The sequence below is a fragment of the Neofelis nebulosa genome, chromosome 1 (genome assembly GCF_028018385.1).
Source record: "Neofelis nebulosa isolate mNeoNeb1 chromosome 1, mNeoNeb1.pri, whole genome shotgun sequence".
NCBI classification, from domain to species: Eukaryota; Metazoa; Chordata; class Mammalia; order Carnivora; family Felidae; genus Neofelis; species Neofelis nebulosa.
This window is the reverse complement of record NC_080782.1, coordinates 238,155,363-238,182,091: the sequence shown is the minus strand read 5'-3', so window position 1 is coordinate 238,182,091 and position 26,729 is coordinate 238,155,363. Positions and strand designations below refer to the sequence as shown.

At 38.9% G+C, this 26,729-nt stretch overlaps 1 protein-coding gene across 6 annotated transcripts in view; it reads right to left on the bottom strand.

Moving 5' to 3' along the window:
* LOC131488074 (phospholipid-transporting ATPase IB-like) overlaps nucleotides 1–26,729 on the bottom strand; it is a 212,987-nt gene that overhangs the window by 18,816 nt on the left and 167,442 nt on the right. For 5 of the 6 annotated variants that reach the window (XM_058689430.1, XM_058689465.1, XM_058689475.1 and 2 more), the window contains 4 exons: nucleotides 23,332–23,393; nucleotides 20,408–20,464; nucleotides 17,929–18,036; nucleotides 4,942–5,030 (listed from right to left, as the gene is read on the bottom strand). In XM_058689430.1, the coding sequence (XP_058545413.1) occupies nucleotides 4,942–5,030; nucleotides 17,929–18,036; nucleotides 20,408–20,464; nucleotides 23,332–23,393 (316 nt within the window). The remainder of the gene's footprint in view (nucleotides 1–4,941; nucleotides 5,031–17,928; nucleotides 18,037–20,407; nucleotides 20,465–23,331; nucleotides 23,394–26,729) is intronic. The other variant, XM_058689457.1, reaches the window with a different exon arrangement.

The window sequence follows — 26,729 nt, the reverse complement described above, 5'->3', positions numbered from 1 at the left end:
AGTTCCTGAGTTCCAGCCCTGGGTCTAGGTCTGTGCTGCGGGCTCAGAGCCTGAAGCCTGCTTTGGATTTTGTCTCTCTCTCTCTCTGCCCCTTCCCCGCTCACGCTCTGTCTCTCTCAAAAATAAGCATAAAAAAAAAAAATAAATAAAGAATTAACAAGCCTAAACACTATTGTATACTTGAAGAAAAACACATGTGTCTAACTGGTATACTTCAATTTTAGGAATTTTCTAAGCTGTTCCCTAAACAAAGGAAGCTGCCTTTCTCTCTAGTCAGCAGCTGTTCTACTGATATTTTAACTTAAAACCTGTGATGTCACTGTGTTGGCACTGCATTGAATCTCTTGAAATCCTTTTGGATTAAAGTAAAATTATGAACATGTAACAAGCGAACACTTTACCATACTCTTCGTATGTTAACTACAAGGTTTATCTGTCTCAGGTGTATCAGGAAATTGCTGATGGGAAGTAACTTAACAAACGAACAACGAAGGAAATGTAGCTAACAAGATATGGTTTGAATGTTGGAAAAGAAAAGCCATACTTTGACAGGTTCAGAAGTCCGTGATTATTCATTATAAAAAAGCTTTACTTACTGGGTGTCTATCTAACGACATTTTTGGACATCACAATGTAAGGAAAGGTGAAGAGTGATGGAGGAGAACATTTTGTAAAGCAGTTGAAATAGAGGCACAGGCTATATTTGCTGTTTACTCGAAAATGAACAGTTTTTGTTTTATGGAAAGAAAGTTCAAGGTAGAGTATAAACATCTTCTAACACCTGGGAATGGGTTCTAAATAGTAAAATATGGTATTTGTCACTTATGATTTTTCTATAGAATAAACAATAGAACTAAATTGTCAAGGAAGTACGCATGAGACATAAACAAAAAGATCCGTACATAAATAGCAGCATGTGGCAGGTAATTTTCTAAACACTTTATATGTATTAGCTGTTCTAATCGTAATTCCGTGAGCTAAAGTGCTGTCATTTGAAATGTAGATTGGTACGTTAACATTAGGTTGAATTTGAAATCTTACACATTTTATATAAAATAGATATTAAAATGACACCTAAACCACATCAGTTTTCATTACAGCATATATTTGGAACTTTCCGAACTCAAAACCACGCCTGGCTCTAAAGCAGATAGAGAAATGCTCAGTTTGGCTGTCCAGAAAAGCCCTCCCCAGATCATCAGGGCACCCTTCAAGCCACCACATTTTCTCCTCGCTGCACAGCAGGAAGCCCCCCGGGGCGGGGGGCGGGGGCAGCAACCTTGACAGATGAACTTCGCTGTGCTGTGAGTATGTAGCAGTTCATTTAAAAATGCCATCTCAGGGGTGCTGGGTGGCTCAGTCAGTTGAGCAACCGACTCTTGATTTCAGCTCAGGTTTGTGGGGTGGAGCCCCACTTAGGGCTCCACGCCGAGTGTGGAACCTGCTTAGGATTCCCTCTCTCTTCCCCTCCCCACTCACGCGCACGTACACACTCTCTCTCTCAAATAAATAAACGTTAAAAAAAATACAAATGCCATCTCAGGTAAACAATTTGGAAGAATTGAGAAATTAATTCAAGAAAACCAAATTTATGCTTTTTAAGAAATACATACTATCCATATTGTACATGTGCCCAATGAGGTGTTTCAAGCAAAGTTTGATACAACGTGAAAGTGCAGGTGGTTAAGAGGATGAAAATGGAGTGTTTACGGATCTACATCTACCCCTTATTGCCTGATAGGAGAGGACCATCCAGGAGGGTTTCGGATGCCACAGGGCAAAAGATGACTACCTCATTCTGACGTTTCTTACCCGTAAGAGTTTGAGTTCTGAAATGGAGAAACGAATGGTGAGCTAAGAAAGAGCAGAAATAACGCAGCTGATGTGCTGAAGAGCTCATACTGAGGTATTTGTAACGCCACGTGCTGGAACTTAACACCTTTAAAAAAGTTTAACACACTTTCAGGAAGATGCGAAAACTCAAGCTCCAAGTTCCGCAGTGACACCAGCACGGAAGACACGCTTGTGCACTGTCAGCGTGTGGCACATTCTTCATCTACGTGACCGCAGTTAATGCCCAGTCGGTTACTTTGTTCCTCAGTAATTATTTCCGAGGTTAAACTGAAAAACTTGTGGATGGGAGGCGGATTAGGATGTAGTGAGGAATAATTAGGAGAAATATATTGCACGTTAAAATGTAGTAGTTTAAAATTTCCCCAGATCGAGCACTTTATAGAAAGGTTTTTTTTTTTCTTTCCAGAAAGAATCTCATCCAACTTAATAGAAATATTTATACTCAGAGATGGAATAAAGCAATGTGAAGAAAATTGCATTCTGTAAGCAAAAGAAAGTATGGAATGAAACAGGACCAGTACGTATGGCACTGGGGAAATCGATGCTGTGGTATAGATATGAAATGCTCGTTTTAAAGAATGTTTTCATGTTTATTTATTTATTTTGAGAGACCGTGAGGGAGAGAGAGTGTCCCAAGCAGGCTCTGCACTGGTAGCACAGTGCAGACGTGGGGCTCCATCTCACCAACTGTGAGATCGTGACCTGAGTCAAAATCAGGAGTCGGATGCTTAACTGACTGAGCCACTCAGGCGCCCCTGAAATGGTTAGTTTAGGTTGGGAGTCTTCAACGTATCCTAGTTCGGTTGAGGTTTCTGTCTCCCTACTGGCCACAACTCTGCTAGTAGGAACCCTTGGGTACTAAGTAAATAAATGCCTTTGGGGCAGCACATCCTGGAGCACTCAGATTGGAGGTGCCCCCAAAATGGGAAATGGTATGTTTCCAGGGTTTTTTTTTTTTTTTGTTATAATTATTTTTTAAAGTCTGAGATCTGTTAATACAAAGGTGGGTATGTAACTATTAATTACATTAGAATGGTTTCCTCCCCAAATGGCAAAACCTACTGAATGGAAGATAAGATGTACCTGTGGGACTGTGGAGAAGACATTCTGTGCCAGGGCAGAATGTGTACGTTTCAAAATGTGATGAGATCGGAGCCATGGAGATATTCTAGGATTTGTGAGCCCGGAGACACTGGTTTTATCTCACCCCTGCACAACTTTACTCGCATTCCAAAGAGCGGGAACCCATGATCCGTCTCCTTCTCTTCCCCAGGAGAATTTGCTTACATTAAGGAGCAAAGCCTCTCTCCTCTCTCAGCAGAGAAGAGAGGAAAACTGCCGTTCTCCTGCACAGACTCCCAGGTTCATAGTCTGGGGGCTTCCTCCGCTGTGACATACCTTTCATGCCAGGAGGGCTGTCCATCCAGCTCTCCTGGCATGACCCCAGCAGGGGGGCACCAAAGTGGCTGTTGCCACGAGTAAGCACTACTGGCCTGTCTCTGCCCTGAAGCCTCCTGCTTTCAGGATCGAATGAATAAACATGCATATTACAAACGTATTAAGTCCTTTCTCTCCACCTCCCATCGCTAACTTTGGTTGATGAGTTAATAGTGATATAAAGGGTTCTTCAAACGGTTTCTTAAAAGACAATTCTTGCTGAAGGTGGAATGAATGAAAAGACTCCCTCCCCCACACTTGTGCAAGCACGCACGCGCGCACACACACACACACACACACACACAACACACGGAAAGAGAAAAAGAACCTAATATGTTTGGGGGGGGGAGGATTTGAGAAAGATTCACTCCTCTGCTTTGGGGTCTATAAATAATTACATTTGCCCTGATATATAGAGGAATTAAGGAAGAGTTGGACATTAAAAAGCAAAATTAGTATTCTCCCTTCTAGAATATTTCTTTCTCTAACTTCTTAGTTTGAAATTTATGATGTTTATTTTTTAATGTTTATTTTTGAGAGAGACAGAGAGACTGTGAGCAGGGGAGGGGCAGAGAGAGAGGGAGACACAGAATCCGAAGCAGGCTCCAGGCTCTGAGCTGTCAGCACAGAGCGCGATATGGGTCTCAACACCATGGACCGGACCGTGAGATCAGGACCTGAGCCGAAGTCAGGTGCTCAACTGACTGAGCCACTCAGGCTCCCCTATGATGTTGTAAAGCCCTGTTGTTTATGTTACACATTATGTACAATGATCGTGTACAAGTTATTTCTGATTTTTAAAGCTTGTAATTTCATGGGTTCTTTATCTGTAACATTAGGGATTTCAGGGATTTCTAACACCTTAGTTAAAAGCTTTTTATTCCTGGGGCGCCTGGGTGGCGCAGTCGGTTAAGCGTCTGACTTCAGCCAGGTCACGATCTCGCGGTCCGTGAGTTCGAGCCCCGCGTCAGGCTCTGGGCTGATGGCTCGGAGCCTGGAGCCTGTTTCCGATTCTGTGTCCCCCTCTCTCTCTGCCCCTCCCCCGTTCATGCTCTGTCTCTCTCTGTCCCAAAAATAAAATAAAAAATGTTGAAAAAAAAATTTAAAAAAAAAAAAAAGCTTTTTATTCCTGTTGGATTTGGTAAGAAAAAAAAGGGGGAGGGGAGTTTCTGTCATCTAATACCTAAATATTCTGGGGGAACTATATTTAATAGATTCTTATTTCCCATATTTTTAAAAAGTGAAGAATGTCTTTCTAATTTGAACATCTTCCTCCTGTTTCTTATTTTGTTATTAGTTTTTAATCTGTGATCCTCTGGTATCAGATTTTGGTTCCTCTAAAATGGACAGAAGTCCCACTTCTAAAGAGTAAGTGGATGACCTTTCAGGAAAGATCATGAACTAGGTAGTTCACTACCAAATTTACCTCTCATGTATTTTGATAACATCTTTTTTCCCCCCCAAATTGGTTGCTGGGAAATCTACGGTGGTGAAGGCAGAAGACATTTACTTCTAAAAGTCCCATGACTGTTAATATTCATAAAGTGGCAAATTTTCAAATTCAACTTAATTTGAAGACCACATAATTGGAAAAGAAGAATTAACCATGACAGTATATTTTTTTGGTTACTACCTTAATTTTCAACTTACGATGTCCATAGTAGATTTAGAATCAGGCACACAATAGGGACTATGAAGAAACCCAGCCAGAAGTGTGGACAAACCAGGACCACACTGACCTGCAGATAAATAGAAATAAAGAGTATTTACATAGGAATCTTTTAGTTTGTCAGTATTGAGTACCACGTGTAACTTTCAGTTTCCCTTCTCCTCCACAAAAACCTCGAGATGCAGGTGTGGATGCAGTCATAGGAGTCTAGAACTACTCAATCAGTATAAGTACGTAAAACCTAAATATAGTATCAGCTAACTTAATTCAATAGTATATTCTATAAACAGTCAACCAAGTAAATATTTTGATCAAATAAGTTTTATCTCAGGAATGCAAGCGTGGTTCAACCTTATGTTACCTAGCAATACAACTTTACTTAACTTCTAGACATTGTGTGTAAGACATTTGTGCCATTCTAGTCCCCTGCGAAAAATCACTCTTCTCTCTGCCTGATCAGTTGGTAGCTAACTGATCACTTTAGTTGAATCAGGACTGTACTGATTTAAGACTGGGTAAGGCTCTGTATTGTATATATTTTTAATTTTCTGTATATGCTGATGTTTCAACATCTTAACAAAAAACCTTTCTGTGTGGAGACTGCCCCTCCCAGAGCTAGTCAGTTCTTACATATAGTAAGATCTCAGCGGGGAGGATGCCTTTGATCTGCAAACTAATCCACAGCCCTCTCTCCTCTATCTGGCCCATATACCCCAGGAGGCATTATTCCTTTGCCATAATCATTCCAGAACCAGGTAACAGCCAACTAGAAACCACCTTATAGTCCAAAGCCTGCAAAAAATCATTTAAACTAGCCATTCCTGGGCTGTTCACCCTGCTCTGCCTTGCCTTTCCCATGGAAGCCCCAATAAAGGCAAGGCCTAAGCACTCCTCAGCTCCTGTGTTCCTCCTCCTGACCACCCTGGTCTCTTTCCCATGTGGCATGCTGTGATTTATCTTTAGGACCTGTGGGAATAATACATGTTATTAAAATGGCTATAGTAAGTCCTTACCAGTAAGTAATTACTTTAAATGTAAACGGATTAAATTCTCCAATCAAAAGACATAGAGTGACTGGATAAATAAAAAAAGATCTAACAATATGCCGCTGATAAGAGACTCACGTCGGCTTTCAGGCCACATAGGCAAAAGTAAGGGGATTGAAAAAAATATTACAAGTAAATGGTAACCAGAAGAGAGCAGGAGTGGCTATATTAATATTAGATAGAATAAACATTCAGGCCAAATCAGTCATAAGAGACAAAGAAGGTCACTATATAGTATTATGGAGGTCAATTTATTAAGAGGATATGAGAATTATAAGTTTGTTTGCACCTGACATTGGAGCACCTAAATATTTAAACTATAAACAAAACTGAAGGGGGAAATTCACAGCAATATAATAATAGGGAGTTCAATTCCCCACTTTCAACAATGGAAAGATCATTTGGACAGAAAATCGATAAGGAAACAGCTGTCCTCAATAACACAATAGACAAAATGGACCTTATAGGCATATTCAGAACATTCCATCCAACAGCACCAGAATACACATTCTTTTCCAGTGCACATGGAACATTCTCCAGGATAGATTACATGTTGGGCCACAAAGCAAGCCTTAACAAATTTAAGAAGATTGAAATAACATCAAGTATTTTTTTCCCTGATCATAATTATATTTAATTAGAAATCAGTACTAGGAGGAAAGCTGGATAAAATCACAAATAATGTGGAAATTAAACAACACACTACTGAATAATCCAACGCGTCAAAGAAATCAAAAGGGAAACCACTCATGCATCTCTGGAATAAATCCTACTTGGTTGTGATGAATGATTTCTTTAATGCACAGTTGCATTTGGTTTGCTAATATTTTGTTGAAGATTTTTGCATCTGTGTTTATCAGAGATATTGGCCTGTAGTTATCTTTTTTGTAGTGTCTATCTGATTTTGGCATCAGGGTAATGCTGGCCTTATAGAATGAATTTGGAAGTCTTCCTTCCTTTTTTAGAAGTGTGAGAAGAATACATATTAACTCTTATTTAAATGTTTGGTAGAATTCACTTGTGAAGCTATCTATTCCTGGACTTTTGTTTGTTGGGAGTGTTTTGATTATCAGTTCAGTTTCATTACTTAGTAATTCATCTGTTCAAATTTTCTTTTCCTTATTCAGTTTTGGAAGATTGTATGTTTCTAGGAATTTATCAGTTTCTTCTAGGTCGTCTAATTCATTGGCCTGCAATTTTTATAGTCTCTTATAATCCTTTGTATTCCTGTGGTATCAGTTGTTATTTCTCATTCTATGTTTCTGATTTCATTGACTTGAGTCCTCTCTCTCTCATCTTCTAGATGAATCTGGCTGAAGGTTTATCAATTTTGTTCATCTTTTCAAAGAAACAAACTCCTGATTTCATTGATCTTTTCTATTTTTGGTCTTTATTTCTTTTATTTTTGCTCTAGTCTTTATTACGCACATTACTTTGAATTTTTTATTGGGCATATTGCTGGTTTCAGTTTCATTTAGATCTTTTTCTGTAACTTTGTCCTGTTCTTTCATTTGGTACATATTCTTCGGTCTCTTCATTTTGTCTAACTTTCTGTGTTTGTTTCCATGTATTATTAGGGAGGTCAGCTGTGTCTCCTGGTCTTGGAAGTAGTGATCTTGTAGAAGAGAGGCCCTGTGGGGCCCTGCAGCACAGCGTTCCCTGGTCACCAGAACTAGGTGTTCCAGACAGAAGTATCTCCCGTGTGGGCTGCCTGCACCCTACTGTTATGGCTGGGCCACATTTGCCTTTAGCCCCATCAGCTACAGTGACCTCCTTTGCCTGCTGTGGACACACTGGGCAGGGTTTGGTCTCTGCACTGCTGAGGGCCTGTCGATCAGTGTGATACACCGGATTAACAAGACAAAGGATAAAAAACTAGACAGTCATCTCAGTAGATGCAGAAAAGCACTTGACAAAATGCAACATCCATTCGCAATAAAAACTCTCAACCAAGTGAGTTTAGAGGGAACACAGCTCAACATAATTAAGGCCATATAAGAAAAATCCACAGCTAACATGATATGCAGTGGTGAAAAACTGAGAGCTTTTCCTCTAAGATCAGTAACATGACAAGGATGTTCATTTTTACCACTTTTATTTAATGTAGTACTGGGAGCCCTAACTGCAGCAGTCAGACAATAAAAAGAAATAAAAGGCATCCAAATTGGTAAGGATGAAGTAAAACCGTCACTGTTTGCAGATGGCATGATAGTATATATAGAAAATTCTAGACTCCGCCAAACAACTATTAGAACTCATGAATGAGTTCACTAAGGTCACAGGATATAAAATCAATGCACAGAGATCTGTTGTATTTCTATACTCTAAGAATGAAGTAGCAGAAAGAAATTAAGAAAACCATCCCACTTAAAATTTTATTCAAAAAGAATAAAATACCTAGGAATAAACTTAACCAAAGAAATGAAACATCTGTACTCTAAAAACTGTAAAACATTGATGAAAGAAATTTTAAATGACACAAATGGAAAGATATTCCATCCTCATGGATTAGAAGAATTAATATTGTTAAAATGTCCATATTACGCAAAGCAATCTGTAGATTCCATTCAATCTCTATCGAAATACCAATAGTACTTTTTACAGAACTGGAACACGTAATACTAAATTTGAGTGGAACTACAAAAGACACCAAATAGCCGAAGCAATCTTGAGAAAAGAACAAAACTGGAGGTATCACGATCCTAGATTTTGATCCCTACAAGCTATAGTAATCAAAACAGTATGGCACAAAATAGACATGTAGATCAATGGAAAAGAATAGAGAGCTCAGAAATAAACCCCTGCTTATATGGTCAATTAATCTATGACAAAGGAAGCAAGACCATAAAGTGGGGGAAAGACACTCTTTTCAATAAATGATGTTGAGAAACCTGGACAGCTATACACAGAAGAATGAAACTGAACCACTTTCTTACACCATACACAAAAATAAAGTGGATTAAAGTGAGACCTGAAACCATAAAGCTGCTGGAAGAAAACATAGGTGTAATCTTTTTGACATCAGTGCTAGGAATATTTTTCTAGATATGTTTCCTCAGACGGGGGGGGGGGGGGAAGCAAAAGTCAACTATTTGGACTACACCCAAATGAAAAGCTTTTGCACAGCAAAGGAAACCATCAACAAAACAAAAGACATCCTACTGAACAGGAGATATTTGCAAATCATGTATCCATTCAGAACCTAACATCCAAAATATACAAAGAACTTACAGAACTCAGCAACAACAAAACTAAACTAAATTGGACCTGAATAGACATTTTTCCAAGGAAGATTTATAGATGGTCAATAGAGGTTTCCTGAGGGAGGGGCCGGGATGCTGGAGCAACATGGAAGTTCTCTGCTTCTCTCGTCCCTGAAATCCAACCAGATGAGCACCAAGCCATTTTGCACACCTAGAAAATTGATCTGAGGATGAACACAACAATCTGCATAACTCGAGCCACAGAACTTGGCAGAGAGGTAAACTGGGGGAGAGAGGCCATGGAGGGTAGAGAGCTGTTTTTGCAGAGAGAGAACAGAGAAAGGGGGCAGAGTACAGGAAAAGCACTCCCGCTGAAAGTAGCTGGAGGGAAAGAGTGGAAACAGCCACGAGTAACTGGACAAGAAAGGGAGAAAGGAGAGGGTTTCGATACCATTAGGGCTCTATGAACAGGGGAGAGCAGTCAGACATTCCGCAGCTCAATACCTGGCAGGCGAATCCCCGGGAGCAGGCAGTGAGGTCCGAGGTTCTGGGGGCTACGTGGGGAGAAGCAGTTCCCCTGCTAGGAGGGCATTTGGTAGAGGACCTCCCCACAGGCAAAGGTCCCAGCGGACCCCAGGGAACAGCCACGTTTTCTGGCATTGAAACAAAGATGCCAGGATGAGGTCAAACCTGGTGCCGGTTGTGCGTTGTGATTTACCACAGCCCCTTAACCTCTTCTGTGCAATTGCACGAACTTCTGCTGGGGCGAGCCGGCACCCAGCCATTGCTCGGTGAGACCCTCCCCCAGAGGGTTGGAGCAGGTCCAAGCCACAGGGCCCTCAGAAGTGGTGGTGGTGGTGGGGGGGTGGTTGGAAACAGCCCCGTCTGAAATAAAATTCTGGACGGAGGTGCTGCGCGGCAGGATGGCTTGAATGCAGACAGTGTAGAAGCAGGGAGTGGACAGAAAACAGAGACATAGGAGGGTTGCTTGACTGCTGGTCAGTGAGAGTGCGGTGTTCCCGTGCCAGACTGGGAAGCTGGGTAATGCCATTTTCCCCTCTTCCACACACGTGCATCCGTCCATCCCCCTAAGCTAAGCAGAGCCACCTAGTGGAGAATCGAGCCGTTACACCAAGCCCCATCCAACTGCACCAACCAAGCCCTAGAGGACCACAAGTCTCTCCGCCTCCTAAGTGTACAGATACACGGTGCTTTATAGTTTGGCTTCCAGGGCAAACTGGACGTAATTTCGTTTCGATTTCATTCTGTTCGCTGGTCCATCTATTTGGGTTTTTTTTTTCCTTTTCTTCTCTTAATCTTGAATACAGAATAAGAAAAATTTTATTTTTATTTTCCGTTTTTATAAATTTTTAAAAATTTTTTACTATATTTTTTTGTAAATTTTTTTATTCTACTTCCTACAGACCAATAGACACATGAAAGGCTACCTCACATCACTAGTCGTCAGTAATCATCAGAGAAATGCAAATCAAAACCGTAGTGAGACATCACCTTGTATCTCAGAATGGCCAGAAATAAATAACAAATGTTGGTGAGGATGTGGAGGAAAAGGAACCCTTGTGCATTGTTGAGAATGTAAATTGATGGAGCCACTATGGAGAACAGCATGGAGGTCCCTCGAATTTAAAAAGCAATAATGTATGATCCAGTAATTCCAGTACTGGGTATTTACCCAAAGAAAAAGAAAACACTACTTCAAAAACATATGTACACCCCTGTATTTATTGCAGCATTATGTACAGTAGCCAAGACATGGATGCAACGTAAGTGTCTATCAGTAGATGAATGGATAAAGAAATGTGTGTGTGTGTGTGTGTATTATTTTCATAGTAAAAAATGATATCTTGGTATTTATGACATCACAGGTAGACCTAGAGGGTATTATGCTAAGTGAAACACATCAGACAGAGAAAGACAAATACCCTATGATTTGATTTACACATGGAATCTAAAAACAAATGAATAAACAAACAGAAACAGACCCATAAATACAGAGAACAATCTGGTGGTTGTCAGAGGGTTGGGGATGAGAGGATTGGTGAAATGGGTAAAGAGGAGTGGAAGGTACAGGCTTCCAGTTATTGAATGAATAAGTCTTGGGATTAAAGGTAAAGCGTGGTGAAGGAATATAATCAAGGATATCGTAATAGCATCGTATGGTGATGGAGGGCAGTTACACTTGAAGTGAGATAGCATAATATATAGAGTTGTTGAATCACTATCTTTTACACTTGAAATTAAGTAACACTGTATGTTAATTATACTTTAAAAAGAAGGTACAACAACAAAAGTTCAGAAACAAAAGAGGAAACTGGAAAGTATCTCTGGACAAACAAAAATGGAAACACAACATATCAACACTTATGGGCTGTGGCAAAAGCAGTTTTAAGAAGGAAGTTTATAGTAATAAATGTTTACGTCAAGAAAAAAAGATCTCAAACGAGCTAACTTAACAACTTGGGAGCTAGAGAAACAAGAACAACCAAGCCCGCAGCTCGCCAAAAGGAAGGAAATAATAAAGAATAGAGCAGAAATAAATAAAACAGGATTCTAGGACAATGGCAGAATAGGAAGCAATGGGGAGCTGTCTGCCCGCCCCCCCCCCCGACAGTAATTGCACTCATAGGATGTGTCTGTTATAATTGTTTTTGAACTCTGGAATCTGTTGAAGGCTTGCATATTCCAGGGGGTAACTTGCAAAATTAAACTGTGTTTAGTTTTGGTCAATTTCAGCTCTCTGCCCAGTAGCAGCTCCCCATCATGTACTCCCAGCCAAGTGGCACATATTTCTGAAGCATCTCGCATACAGGTTAGGGGAATTTGGCTGAGGGAAAAGGACCCTGTTCTCCAAATATTGGAGGTGTTTGCTCTGATCACGTACTGCTGCTCCTGATCACAGAGGTGCAAAGAGGCATAGTGTTTTCCACAGTGGCCGCACCAGTTTACATTCCCACCAACAGTGCTCAGCAGTTCTCTTTTCGCCACATCCTCACCAACACTTGTCATTTCCTGTATTTTTGATAGTAGCCATTCTGACTGTTCTGAGGCGATATCTCTTTGTGGTTTTGATTTGTGTTTCACTGATGATTAGTAACGTTGAGTATCTTTTCATGTGTCTGTTGGCCAATTGTATGTGAGACTCTTGACTTTTGTATGTATAACAAAAGTAATCAAACTAGGTAACTTCAGCACAAATGGAGTTACTTGCAGGAGGTTTGTTTTTACTGGTTGGGTAAATAGATTTCCTGCATGCTATGCCAAACTCAGAGTGGAAAACCTTTTCTGTGACGTGCGCGTGACGAAAATCAATAGATCTTCTGTATGTAAACACTTTGCCTTTGCTAGCAGTCTTGGCAGTTTTGCCAAGGGTAAAGAGATGATTTATGAATAGAAATAAAAATCAAAGGAAAGGAAGAAATTAAATATATCTTTGCTACAAGCGTCAAGGAGTTTTCACTCTCTAGATTTGAGTATATTTTAAGAACTGAAACAATACATATCCTTAACACCCTGGACCCAGAAACGGGTAGCTCAAGCTCAGAATAACTGGCTTATTATTGTTTGGCTCTCTCAGTGGAGAACAGCTTTCTTCTAGACGTATGCATGAAAGGTGCATTGGGGAAATGATTTTTAAAGGAACTGAGGAACAAGTAAGAAAAAAATATTTCATTTAATATCTAAACAACAAACTGCATATTCCTTCACCTTAACACTCAACTTATGCTTAAAACATTCAGAAAAGTACAAGATTTAAAATGATAAATTTTAGTTTGTGTATGATGTAAGAAAGTGGTCCAGTTGCATTCTTTTATATCTAGCTGCCCAGTTTTCTCAACATCATTTGTTGAAGAGAATGTCTTTTTCCTATTGCATATTCTTGAAGATTAATTGGTCATATAATAATGGGTTTATTTCTGGGTTCTCTATTCTGTTCCTTTGATCTATGCGTCTGTTTTTGTGCCAGCACCATACTGTTTTGTTTACTACAGATTTGTAATATATCTTGAAATATGGGATTGCGATACCTCTAGTTTTGTTCTTTTTTCTCAAGATTGCTTTGGCTATTTGGTATCTTTTGTAGTCCCACTCAAATTTAAGGATTATTTGTTCTAGTTCTGTGAAAATGCTGTTGGTATTTTGATAGGGATTGCACTAAACGTGTAGATTGCTTTGGGTAGTATAGACATTTTAACGATATTTATTCTCTCAATCGAGGAGCATGGAATACCTTCCCATTTGTTTGTCATCTTCAGTTTCTTTCATCAATGTTTTATAGTTTTCAGAGTACAGATCTGTCACCTCCTTGGTTAAGTTTATTCCTAGGTACCTTCTTGGTTTTGGTGCAGTTGTAAATGGATTGTTTTCTTAATTTCTCTTTCTCCTACTTCATTATTAACGTATAGAAATGCAGTAGGTTTCTGTATGTTGATTTTGTGTCCTGCGACCTTACTGAATTCATTTATAAAGTCCAGTAGTTTGTTTGTTTGTTTGTTTGTTTTTTTGGTGGTGTCTTCAGTGTTTTCTACATACAGTATTATGTCATCTGCAAATAGTGACAGTTTTCCTTCTTCCTAACCAATTTGGGTGCCTTTTATTTCTTTTTCTTGTCTGATTGCTGTGGCTGGGACTTCTAGTACTATGTTGAAAAGAAGTGGTGAGAGTAGCTATCGTTTTCTTGTTCCTGATCTTAGGGTAAAAGTTCTCAGGTTTTCATTAAAATTCTCAATTTTAATACAGAATTTATGACAATATAAATATTCTCTCTTAAAATGGGAAAAAAACAGCCTATCACCATTCCCTTACTACAGCGCTTATTCCACCACATTATGAATTAAGGCTCATTTAAATATTTTATGATTTTAACAGCTTTATCAAGGCATAGTTTGACTTAAAATACACTGAACATATTTAAAGTGAACAATTTGATATGTTTGGCATACATTATATCCATGAGCTCATTAACACAAGCAGGAATATAACTAGCACCCCCAGAAGTCTCTTTATCCTTCAGTGTAAGCACTCCTTCCTGCCCTCGTGTGGCATTTACGACCCACCACCCCTGTCTCCAGTTTACTATTGATCTGCTTTCTGTCACTGTAAATTTGTTGGAAATTTCTATAAACAGATCCATACAGTTTGTAAACTTCTTGGCCTGGTTTATTTCTCTCAACATAATTATTTTGAGAGCCATCCAAGTTGTTGTATATGTCAGCAGTTTATTCATTTTTATTGGTGAATAATAATTCAGTTGTATGGTGATTTGTCTTTTTATTCACCAGTCAGTGCACTTTTGGGCTGTTTCCAGTTTGGGCTGTTGCAAACAAGGCAGCCTTGAATATTTATATTCAAGTCTTTTTGTGGACGTATGCTTTCATTTCTTTTGGGTAAATATCAGGGAGTGGAATGACAGGGTCTTATGGTATATGTATGTTATACTTTTTTTCCACTTTTTTTTTTTAACTTAAAGTTTAGTTAATTAACATACAGTGCCATATTGGTTCCAGGATTCAGTGATTTGTCACTTACATACAACACCCAGCACTCATCACCACAAGTGCCCTCCTTAATACTCATCACCCATCTAGCCCCATCTCCCCTCCACCTCCCTCCATCAACCCATGATTTGTTCTATATTGTTAAGAGTCTCTTGTGGTTTGTTTCCCTCTCTTCTCTTATCCCCTTCTTCCCATATGCTCATCTATATGAAATCATATGGTATTTGTCTTTCTCTGATTGACCTAATTCACTTAGGATAATACATTCTGGCTCCATCAACATCATGGCAAATGGCAAGATTTCATTCTTTTTGATGGCTGGGTAATACTCCATTGTGTACATATACCACATCTTCTTTATCCATTAATCGGTTGATGGACGTTTGGGGTCTCTCCATAGTTTGGCTATCGTTGATAATGCTGCTAAAACATTGGGCATTATAGCGTGTTAAATACACGCTATAACACGTACGTTAAGACCTTTATGAAACTGCCAAACTGCTTTCCAAAGCATTTTACATTTTTTTATTAAAAAAAATTTTTTTTAACATTTATTTATTTTTGAAAGGCAGAGAGAGACACAGAACACTAGCGGGGGAGGGGCAGAGAGAGAAGGAGACACGGAATCTGAAGCGGGCTCCGGGCTCTGAGCTGCCGGCACAGAGCCGGAGAAAGCGTTTTACATTCTTAGGCACAGCATATGAGGGTGGCAGTTGCTTTCCCTCCTCAGGGACACTTGGTGTTGACATTTTTATAGTTGCAGCCATTCTCATAGTTGTGTGCTGCTGTCTCAGTTTACTTTTAATCTGTATTTATCTCATAACTAATGATGTTAAGCGTCTTTTCTTTTCCTTTGTTATTCATATGTATTCTTCGGTGAAGTATCTATTTGAATATTTTGACCATTGTATAATTTGGTCATTTTATCTTTATTATTTCCTTTCTTCTCAGTTTGGGTTTCATTTGTCCTTTTTCTAGTTTCTTAACATGGAAGCTAGAGCTGATATTTGAGAACCTTCTTTTTTACAGACATGATTATGGTGCTAAAAATTTCCCTCTAAGTAATGCATCAGCTACATCCTATAAATTTTGATATGTCATGTTTTCATTTTCAGAGTTCATAATGCTCAGTTTCCTCTTTGACATATAAACGGAGTGTGTCTGTTGCCCTTAACTCCTGGATTGACTCTTAAACTGCGAATGTGCGGGGTGAGACTTTCAGAGACCCAGCAGAAAAGAGATGGCAGGTTGAAAAACCAAGCAAAGACGTGGCACCCACCCAGCGCTGGGGAGACAGAGATTGTAGTTTAAGCCTTGCCAAATGGGAATGCCCTTGGTAAACATTCGGGGTCTTCCCGAGATCCCAGAAAAGCCATGGCCTAGATGTAAATGCCTCAAATTAGAAGAAAGTACTACCTACACCATGGAAATAATAACTACCATGGCCTCAAGGGAAAACAAAACTTCAAACAACCCTGGACCCTATCAAAGTCTTTCCCTGATACTGTGCTTCTCACTTCTCTATGGCTGCCTCTTCTTGAGGGTTTTGTCCTTCAAGTCCAGGCATTTCAGCAGCCTAGGACTCTGAATTCTACCTCCCAGTAGAATCACTCCCAGTAAGATCACTGGGAGTGATCCAGTTATCTTCCCAGTAAGATCACTGCATTCACTTTGGGCTTCTTTTCTTGCACTACAAGCTGAGAAATGCTTATAGGGAAGGAGCCAGGGTAAAGAAGGAGAGGATGGAAAAGGCTTCCCTTTTTTTCAAGAATCATTCCGAGTATTATCTCTGTTCGTTTCTAGCCAGTGTCTTCAAACAATTCTTATATCTTGTTTAGTTTTCAGAGTTGTTTTTGTCAGGTTCATCCAATCCTGGCCACTTGGTCATGGCTAAGACAAGAAGTCTCTTAAAATTCTTATTTCCTGGGAAGTGGGCTGCCATGATCCAGGGGTACAAGGGTCATCTCCCATTTCCACAGAGAAAGACAGGAGTGTGAAGGATGACCGTGTGGTAGACAGACCACTGGGATTGAACCGGACAACTCTGGACCTGTGTTTCTCCATTTGGCAAGTGAATAACTTTGGACCAAGGCTACCTCTAGTCTTAAAATCATAATTCTGTGATCCATTTTGTAAGCATCATAGGCCTATTCCCCATAATAGGTATAGACAAAGTAGAATTTATAAATATGTAAACAATTGTAAAAGTCTAAAAATTATATCACCTCTGAGGTTTAACATAAGTGAAATAAAAGTTTCTAATATTTAGAAGCTGGAGCTTCTGGAGGTTCAAGGAATGTCCATTCTGGTAAAACATTTCAAATAAAAATGGTTTCTTAGTTGCCATACATACCTTATAACAAGTACCTAATAATTTAAGCATATAGCACATTAACATGAAAAATATAACTACAATATTAGCTATTTTAGATGATTGTGATTATAGCTTTTATCAGTTAGGCACAAAAGATAACAATTTTGGAAACCATAGCTAAGTAATTTTGAAGTTTGAAGTAATGCGATTTCGATAAAACAATATTATAACTAAAACTTCAACCAGAATTTAGTTGGGTCACCAGCTATTTCTTTTTTTTTTTTTTTTTTAATTTTTTTTTTTTTAACGTTTATTTATTTTTGAGACAGAGAGAGACAGAGCATGAACAGGGGAGGGGCAGAGGGAAAGGGAGACACAGAATCCGAAACAGGCTCCAGGCTCTGAGCCGTCAGCCCAGAGCCCGACACGGGGCTCGAACTCACGGACCGCGAGATCATGACCTGAGCCGAAGTCGGCCGCCCAACCGACCAAGCCACCCAGGCGCCCCTCACCAGCTATTTCTAATTGTATTGATTTCATCTTTTCTTTCCAAATTACTTTGAAAGTAGGTAGCAGACTGTTATTATTTAAAAAAAAATTTTTTTTTAACGTTTATTTATTTTTGGGACAGAGAGAGACAGAGCATGAACGGGGGAGGGGCAGAGAGAGAGGGGGACACAGAATCGGAAACAGGCTCCAGGCTCCGAGCCATCAGCCCAGAGCCTGACGCGGGGCTCGAACTCACGGACCGCGAGATCGTGACCTGGCTGAAGTCGGACGCTTAACTGACTGTGCCACCCAGGCGCCCCACAGACTGTTATTATTAACAAACATAAGTTTTCATGAGGAATGTAAAGCATACTCACCACTGACAGTTACTAGAACTAACCTGCCCTGTCATTTCAGGAGCAACAGGAATGGTGGGCCATAAGAAAGAGTAAATTGCAAAAAACACCAGCCATATAATTATGCTTCCCCAAATTGCCAGATGATTAAACTGCAGAAAGAAAAATATTACAGAAACCCTTCAGCCTTTTCCATTTAAAAGGAAGAAATTATTTAACTCTATCAACTGTCCGGGGCATATGTTCTCACGTGAAGAAAATGACACTCTTTTGATTTCTTGACACTTGAGCTTTCCTTTCTAACATCCTTCTCAGAATAAAGTTTGAACAGAAATCGAGAGGGGTAAAAATTTGACCTCATCGTATATGTCCTGCATGAATAATTCTGGGAAAATGGCCGAAGTTGTGATTCTTAGACTGAATGAAACTGGAGGGTTTTCTGTGTATATCAAGTCCCTGTGTCAGTCAGATCAAGGTAATCTTGGGTGAAGGATCACTGTCTGTGCCTGGGGCTAGAAACTGCCAAATTCTTAATGGTAAATGATAAGAAGGCGGGTCCTTCTGTTGATGTGATCTGTTGCCTTGTATGATTTGTGTTCGCAGAGGAATCGTCATGACAACGAGTAGGAGACCTGTGCTCTAAACCTGGTCGTACTGGGCACCTCAGAGTTACCATCTGTGCATAAATCAGTGATTCGCTAGATGAGATAATCTCTTAAGGGTTCAAGTGCTGTCATCCTAGTAGGTACTGCTCATTGCTTCATCCTATCTGAACAACAAAAATATGGAGGGAAAAACCCCAATCTGCTGTTTATTAGAGTATTTATTGTTACTTGTTTATGAGTCACTTTCAAAGGCAGTTTTTTACACTGTTTGGAAATCATCTCTTACTCAAAGGATTTCTCTCTTGTGGTCACGTAGGAGACGGTGGAGAAGAGAATCCGCTCAAGAGTGTGAGCTTTAAACTCTTCTAACACTTGAGTGCATTTTCATGTAACCATTCCCTTAGAGTTGGCATAAACATGAGCTGCAATGTGAGGCATTCTGCGTGGCTTGGATCCCAGGTGGGTTTCTGTCGGGACCATCCCCTGGGGGACAGCAGTAAGCCACCATTGCTGCTCTAAGATATATTCTGTTATCTCTGCCCTGGCTCCTTCTCTGTACCTAAATAGTGGCTTGCAGAATGTTCTTCCCCAGTGAAGAAGCACAAGCTCCCTCCTGGACTCTCCACACAGGGCAGAGCAGCCTCTGACCAAACGGGAGAACTAGTCCCTTTTCTTTGCTGCCCTGATCCCCAGGCTCCTTCCTACCCAACATGTGAGCTGGAGGGCAGGAGCCTGGTAGCTTGTAGGCCAGAAGAGACCTCTGTGTTTTGTTCAGTCTGCTTTGACCTTGAAATGATGCCGTATTCATAAATGAGATTCACCGTACGTGGGTAGTGTAAGGTCATCGTGGATCTAAGAAACATTCATACTGCAGGGAATTTAATAACAATTAAAAGGAGGAATAGAAAATAACTGCTTTTTTATGTTACATTAATGCAGTATAATACCACATTTACAAGTGGTGTGCCTTATGAATTGCTAATAAAATAATTTTTGTTCGACACACTTCAGTCCCACCTTTATGTTGATGTTCAGTTGGGGACAGTAGCAGTGAGAACTGTGTTGACTACACTGGAGCAGAAACTCATGATGTGCTACATAATCTTAGCTCTCCAAAAGTGACAGACCGGTTAAAATTCATTTTCTGTCATAAACTTTGGAGTGCAACTTGGAAAACAACTTATTTATAGGTGTATATGTACCTACATATAGATTCACTTAAATTACTGATCAGTTTATAAAAACATTCTACATATCAGAAGTTCCACTTTTAATAATATCCTAGGAAAATTATTACTCGTGTCTGTAAATACACAAGTACATCTGTGTTCATAACAATACTGATTATATATCATTTACTGTAACAGAAGTTAAAAAACAATTATTCTAAAAATATAAATAATAAGTATCCAAGTGATAAAATATTATACAGTCATTAAATGAGGTATAAATGTTAAAGATATGGAAAAATGTTAAAGATCTAGTGTCTAGTGAAAAAAAGCAAATCATAAACTATTAGGTACATTAGAATTCTATTTTTATGAAAAATAAATAAATAAAACAAAGACTGAAAAAATAGAAACCAAAATGTCCATGTCATTGACATTTTTATTTCTTTCCTTTTCTGTATTCGCTAAATTTTCTATTATAGTTCTGTACTTGGATAATAATAATTAAGGATCTCAATTAATATCATGATAAATTGAATCTATTTAAGATATAAGGCAGGGAAATGAATTTTTAAAAACATTAGATGATTAACATGCCATCATCAGCTTAAATCATCATTTCGATATGCAAAACAAAAGAAGGTAAAATATGAAGAACAGAACAAGATGCTTATTTTCTAAAGTTTAAAAAGTAAATCATCATGCAAACAACTATACTGGACTGAGGAACTACCCTGAAGAATACTCACTTTATTCCAAGATAGTGTCTCTAAACCAGCTTTCAGACAAACAGTAACAACTACATACTGTGCAAAGAGATGGAAAGGGGAAATAGATTGGGAGAATGTATTAAAATTTCCATTAGGGTCCACATCACCCCACTCCCTCCCTGACTCCCCCTACCCCCGACCCCCCTTCTCCATGTCCAGTGAACTCTGGTGCCATAGTTGCTAATTGCTTTACTAGCTTTTAATTAAGGAGAGAGTGTATTGCCTCTCAGTAAGTGCTTCATATTTAGAAGCCCTTCAAAATATGACAAAAGCCATGCTTCTATCATGAGCTTATATTTACATTCTTTATAAATGGAATGGAAGATTTCTTTCTGATTAGAAATCCAAGTGCCATCGATAAAAAGCACAGTTGAACGAGGGAGATTGAAATCGCCGTAAAAAGCATTTTGGCTTATTCTTGGCCTTTTGCATTTGGACATATACATACTTTAGAAATAGCTCATCAGGCATCTGGGGCTTTTGATTGGGATTACAGTAAATCTATAAATCAATTTGAGGACAGCTGACTTCCTTTATAGTATTGAGTATTCCAATTAATGAGCACGGTATATTTCTCCATTTAGACGTTCTTAATGTTTCCAATCAAGTCTTATAATTTTCCTCAGAAGTCATGGATGTCATTTGTTAGATTTATTCATGTTTTTCCTATTTTTGATACAATGGTAAAATAGTATGTAAATTTTTTATTTTCCAAATATTTATTGTTGGTATATTGAAATAGGATTTCTAATTTTTTAAATATTGGCCAATATCCAGCAGGCTGCCAGCCTCTCTTAGTAACTGTAATATTTTATCTGTAGAATTTTTTTGTGTTTTCTGCGTGCACACTTGTGTCATCTATGGTTGAAAACTAGCTTTTCCCCTTTCAACGTCTTGTGCTCCTCCCCTTATCTTACTCCTCCACGATGGCGAAGAAAGGTGGGAAAACCAAGCAACTTTCTTACTTTTCATCCATTCTTAATCTCAAAAAAAAAAAAAAAAAAAGCTTTCAGTGTTCCATTAAGTATGATTTTGTCACAGTGTGGGTTCCTGTGCAGCAATAGACGTGTGATACACTCGGTGTTTAAAGTCCTGCTTTTGAAGCAGACTTTATGTCCACTCTTCTCGCTCTAGACTCAGCATTGCAGCTAGCCTGCGTCGTCCCATCTAAGCTTCTCCAAAACCTTAAAGGTGGCAAGGCACTGGCCCCTGCCTACCACTCCAAGTTCGTCTTTGCCATTATCCTGAACCTCCCTTGCCCGCCACACAGTTTGCGCTGTGCTTTAGTTCCACTGGCCGCCTTTAATTCCCTGAGAGCATCAAGGAGGTTTACTCCATTCCTCCAGCTGCTATGTTTTGGCTTAGTGCTTCCTCCCAACTCACTGGCACTGGGAACAGCATGTCAGGAAAGCTGGATCAGTGATGTCACCATGCTGCCCCTGCCAACTCTCCCATTTCTCCCCTGACATCTCATTTTGAGGTTTTTAGCATTGGTACAGTCCCCTCTACTTCTTTGGTTGCTGTGCTGAATTGATTTTGCCATAGTTTGTTGTTGCTGGTTTTACTGTGTATATTCATTTTTTGTCTTAGGAGGTTGAGATTCCTTTATATCAATTTACTCGGGCATCTTAAAAGGAATATCATTTATGTTTGTATGCATGCATGTCTGTGTGTGAGGAGGTCTGAAAAGAAGGAAATTTACTATATGCGTATTTCCAAATAAATAAGAAAATACTACCTAACCTCATTTGATGTTTAGGAAGATACAACACAGAGTTAAAAGCCACGCCCATTATCATGAAGTAATAACGACAACCAGCTAAAGTGAAAAGAGGCAATATGCCAATAAATTGCTTCTTATGTAGAAGAAAACATGAGGAAAAACATGGTTTGTGGTTTTGTTGTTCCAACATGTGTTGTTAAATGAAAAAAAAAAAAACCAAACATGCAGAGGAATATGTTTCCACTTGCAGACCAAAAGAATAACATACAACATTGTGAATAAGACACAAAACTCAGAAGCCATAAAGAAAAATATCAATAAATTTAACTACATAAAACCAACATGCAGAATACATGCATGACAAAAATGGCATGAAAAATAATATGCAAAACTGGAAATACATTTATGTAACAAATATGGGGGGAAAATTAACATCCTTAACACATAAATATCTACTACTAATAATAAAAGGACCAACAACCCTGTAGGACAATTGGTAAAGTAATTCAACAAACTTTTATACACACACATACAAAAGAAATGAAAGGGTTTTTTTTTACTTCATGCACATACGCTATCCTCAAAGCAAAAACTGCAATAGAATACCATTTTACCTACTCGATCAAAAAGTGTGGTAAGACTACCGCCAGTGGGGGCTTAGGGAAACTGATATTCTCATGACTAACTGTGTACAACCTATTTGGGGGATAATTTAGTAATAATTTCCAAGATTCACAGTACTCTCTGATCCAGCCAGTTACACTTCTAGAAATTTATCCTACAGATCTACCCACCCGTGGGCATAAAGAATAGACTCTGCAACACTGTTGATAATGGCAAAGGACCCAGAACAATCTTTTCACTAATAGGAGACTAGTTAAATACCATCACCCAGGTACGCTGTGTAGTGAAAAAACAAGATATAAAATAGCATCTCCCTACTTGCACAAAAGAAGAGGATAATATACATTAGGTACATGTATTTCACATTCCTACAAATTACATATTTGTGTGTATATATACACACACACACACAACACACATGGATTTGCAACCACTGTTCCTCCTTGGAAAAAGTATGGGAGCATGAGGGAGATTTAAAACTTACGGAATTCTTATAATGCTTGAACTTTTCAATTAAAAACTAGAAAAAGCGATTGAATCATATGGGTAATCTTACCGTATAAATGAAATTTCCAAGAAACAAATAGTCTGTAGTGTAACCCCCTTGTAAGACCATATCTGAAAAATGAAAAAGTCATTTATTTATTTTTATAGAGTTTTAAATATAGATTTGAATTTATTTTTACCAAAGGTACCCATATTGGCCACCAAAAATGTTTCTCAATTATTGGTCATATTTCTAAAGTGACAACGATGCTCGCTTCACCTGTCGTTGTGACACTTTTCCATTTCCCACTCCAAAGATATATTAAGCAGCAAATGAATCAATAAATTGCAAGGAGCACATGAATGTGATTATTAAACCTAGTTTCACATGCAAGTAAGCCATCTGGGAAACCGAAAGTCCAATCCAATGAGTGACGCTGGAAAACAAGATTAGGATTTTAAGGATTTTGAAATAACACCTCTGACGCTATTCCTTTCCCAGGATTACTAAAATAATAAACCTAACAGGTAACTTAAATTTACAATGGAATTTCATAGTCTCTTCAATTATTGCTAAGTCTGCTATACCTTATGAATTTCATTCTGTATAAAGAGTCAAAACTATCTCAAGACTAGGATGATTTTTTTTCACTTATTTTCACTTTTTATTTTTTTTAATGTTTATTTTTGAGAGAGAGAGACAGAGACAGAGCATGAGTGGAGGAGGGGCAGAGAGGGGGAGACACAAAAGCAGAAGCAGGCTGCAGGCTCTGAGCTGTCAGCACAGAGCCCGGCGCGGGGCTCGAACCCAGGAACCGCGAGATCATCATTACCTGAGCCGAAGTCGGACGCTTAACCGACTGAGTCGCTCAGGTGCCCCTTATTTTCCCTTTTTAAAATTCTCGAATATATACAGGTGCTTCTGGTCCTGGTTGATATGGAAATATTGGGGTGCAAATCCCTGATCTTAATACCAATTCAGAAGCTCACTCATTCCATTTTCTCCTGATTAAGAACTCACTAAAAATACACAAGGCTCATACCCTTTCTTAAAATTGTCTGCAGTGGAATATTAGGGCATCTCATTGACAGAACCTAGAGGTAAATATGTGGGGTCACCTAGGGAAGTGACAATGAGTCTGGATTGTGTATAGACCTAACTTGGTGAGTTTTATTGGGAATGGGGTGACAGTATAGATGAGAACAATCTTTTAACTGCCTAGAAACAGGGAGAAAACTGCAAGAAAAGGAAAAAAAAAGGCCATATTGACTTATGTTGTCCAACTGCACATTCACAAAGGGAAAAGAGAAAGGGAAGCTTTGTTGGGTCACCAGGGAAACTTCCACTATGCACATGGTGATGTGAAACAGAGATTCTTTTCCTTCTGGATACTGTACAAAATCAATGATGCAAATAGAGAAAACCTCCACAGAATCTTTGTCGGGGTAACTAGGAGACAAAAACAAAAAATCCACAATCTCAGAAAGCTAATTAGAGTTTCGAAGCAGCTGAGGTGAGCACAGAAGCTGTGCTTGGTAAGTGATGGTCAAGGCTCCAGGGTAAAGCAAATATCAAGCTGGCTGAGGGCAGCAGACCTCGGAAAATATCGGCAAAAGTACTCCCCTTAAAAGAAACTTCTTCCAGTAGCTGGGAAAGAAAAATCTGGTTTCCTGAGGAATAATACAGAAGTAGCAGGCACAGCATCAATAAAAAGAGACTGTAGGGAAAAAGGCAGGATAGTCTATTCTGCATGATTTATATGGTTATTATCCACTATTCTATACTATACATTTGTGTAATGTATAAAATATGTTTGCATGCTCTGGTTTCTCTTCAAATCGCATAAATCTTTCGCCTTTTACTAAAATATGTTTGCAAATGGTTTGAAAGCAAATAAATAGAAGACCAGCAAAACTTATTAGATGATGTATACTCACCAAGGAATTCTGGAAAAAAACCTATTTTACCCAGCTAACAAAGAAATGATTGGAGAAGCCAGAGCAAAAAAGGCTTGTTGTGAGCGTTTGATATGTTAATTGTAGAATTGAAATGAAGAAAGCAAAACCAAAAACAAACATAGTGTTAGAATAATCGATATGATTGTGGTTATTCAGTGCCCAGACAATGCGGAAATGATGTTAATTCCTACAATATGTGAACGAGATGGGAAGTAGAGTAAGTTTGCAGATTGTCTCAACTATAACTAGGAGTCAAATAAGAACATTCGAAGCTAACAATCAAGTAATGGAATTATAAGTTTATATAAAGTGTAAAGGTTTACCATGTGCAAGATAATGGGATGCTAGAGGAAAGGGAAGGGAAATGGAAGAATGGGAAACAAAATTTTTTCATACTTGGAAACAAATGGATTTGTCCAAAGAAAGAGAGCAATGTCTGTTAAACTTATAATAAAAATAAGCACAAGAACAAAAATCCAAACCTTCCTGAATACCAGAAGACAGTACACAAGGAACTCACAAAGAAATCCAACCGCATAATTAAAGAGTAGAAAAAATATATTAAAACAGGAAATGTGAAATCTGAGATATTGCAAAGAAAACCTATTTTTTGAAAAAAAAAAACATCTCTCTGATTATATGTCAAGAACAGAACAGTTCTATACTGTATACAAGCAACAGGCCTTAAAAAAAAGTAATTCATAAAGGTTGAAAAGCAAATTACAGGAAAGGAAAATACAAATTAAAAGCATACAACATGGTATTAATATTAATTAAGAAATTGAGGGTGAAGAGAATTAAACAAGCACTTTATAATGCCAAATGGCACAAAAGGCAATGAATGTGAAACAACTTGGAGTACTGGAAGAACAAATAACATTTCTAAACCATAAACTATGAGAAATTAAAAGGGAAACAAATATTTTAGTAGGAGAAGACTTTCACTCACCTTTCTCAGTACGTGACAGACCAGTGACAAGAAAATTAGCAAGACCAGGACTCTACCTGCCACCCATGAAGAAGTAACAGTACTTTTCCTCTTGCTATAGTCAATTAGAAAATTGGATGGGGGGGCACCTGGGTGGCTCATTCGGTTAAGCGTCCAACTCTTGATTTCGGCTCAGGTCATGGTCTCATAGTCATGAGATGGAGCCCTGCTTTGGGCTCTGCAGTAAGCATAGAGCCTGCTTGGGATTCTCTCTCTGTCTCTCTCTGTCTCTCTTTCTCTGTGTCTCTGTCTCTGTCTCTCTTTCTCCCTCTGCCCCCTCCCCTGATGATGTATGCGCTCTCTTTCCAAAGAAAGAAAGAGAATTGGATGAAACATATGAAATAATTTCTTCAGACATTGGGTAAAAAGCAGCACCGGACTGTGATCCCTGAGAGACGGGTAAAGAGACCCACTCCTGCCCTTGCTTCATACCTGGAGGCAATTTCTGGTCTGTGCAGGGAGGAAGAGCCCAAAGATGGGTCAACACTTTGGCTAAGTTAGTGAGACAGAGATTGGACCTT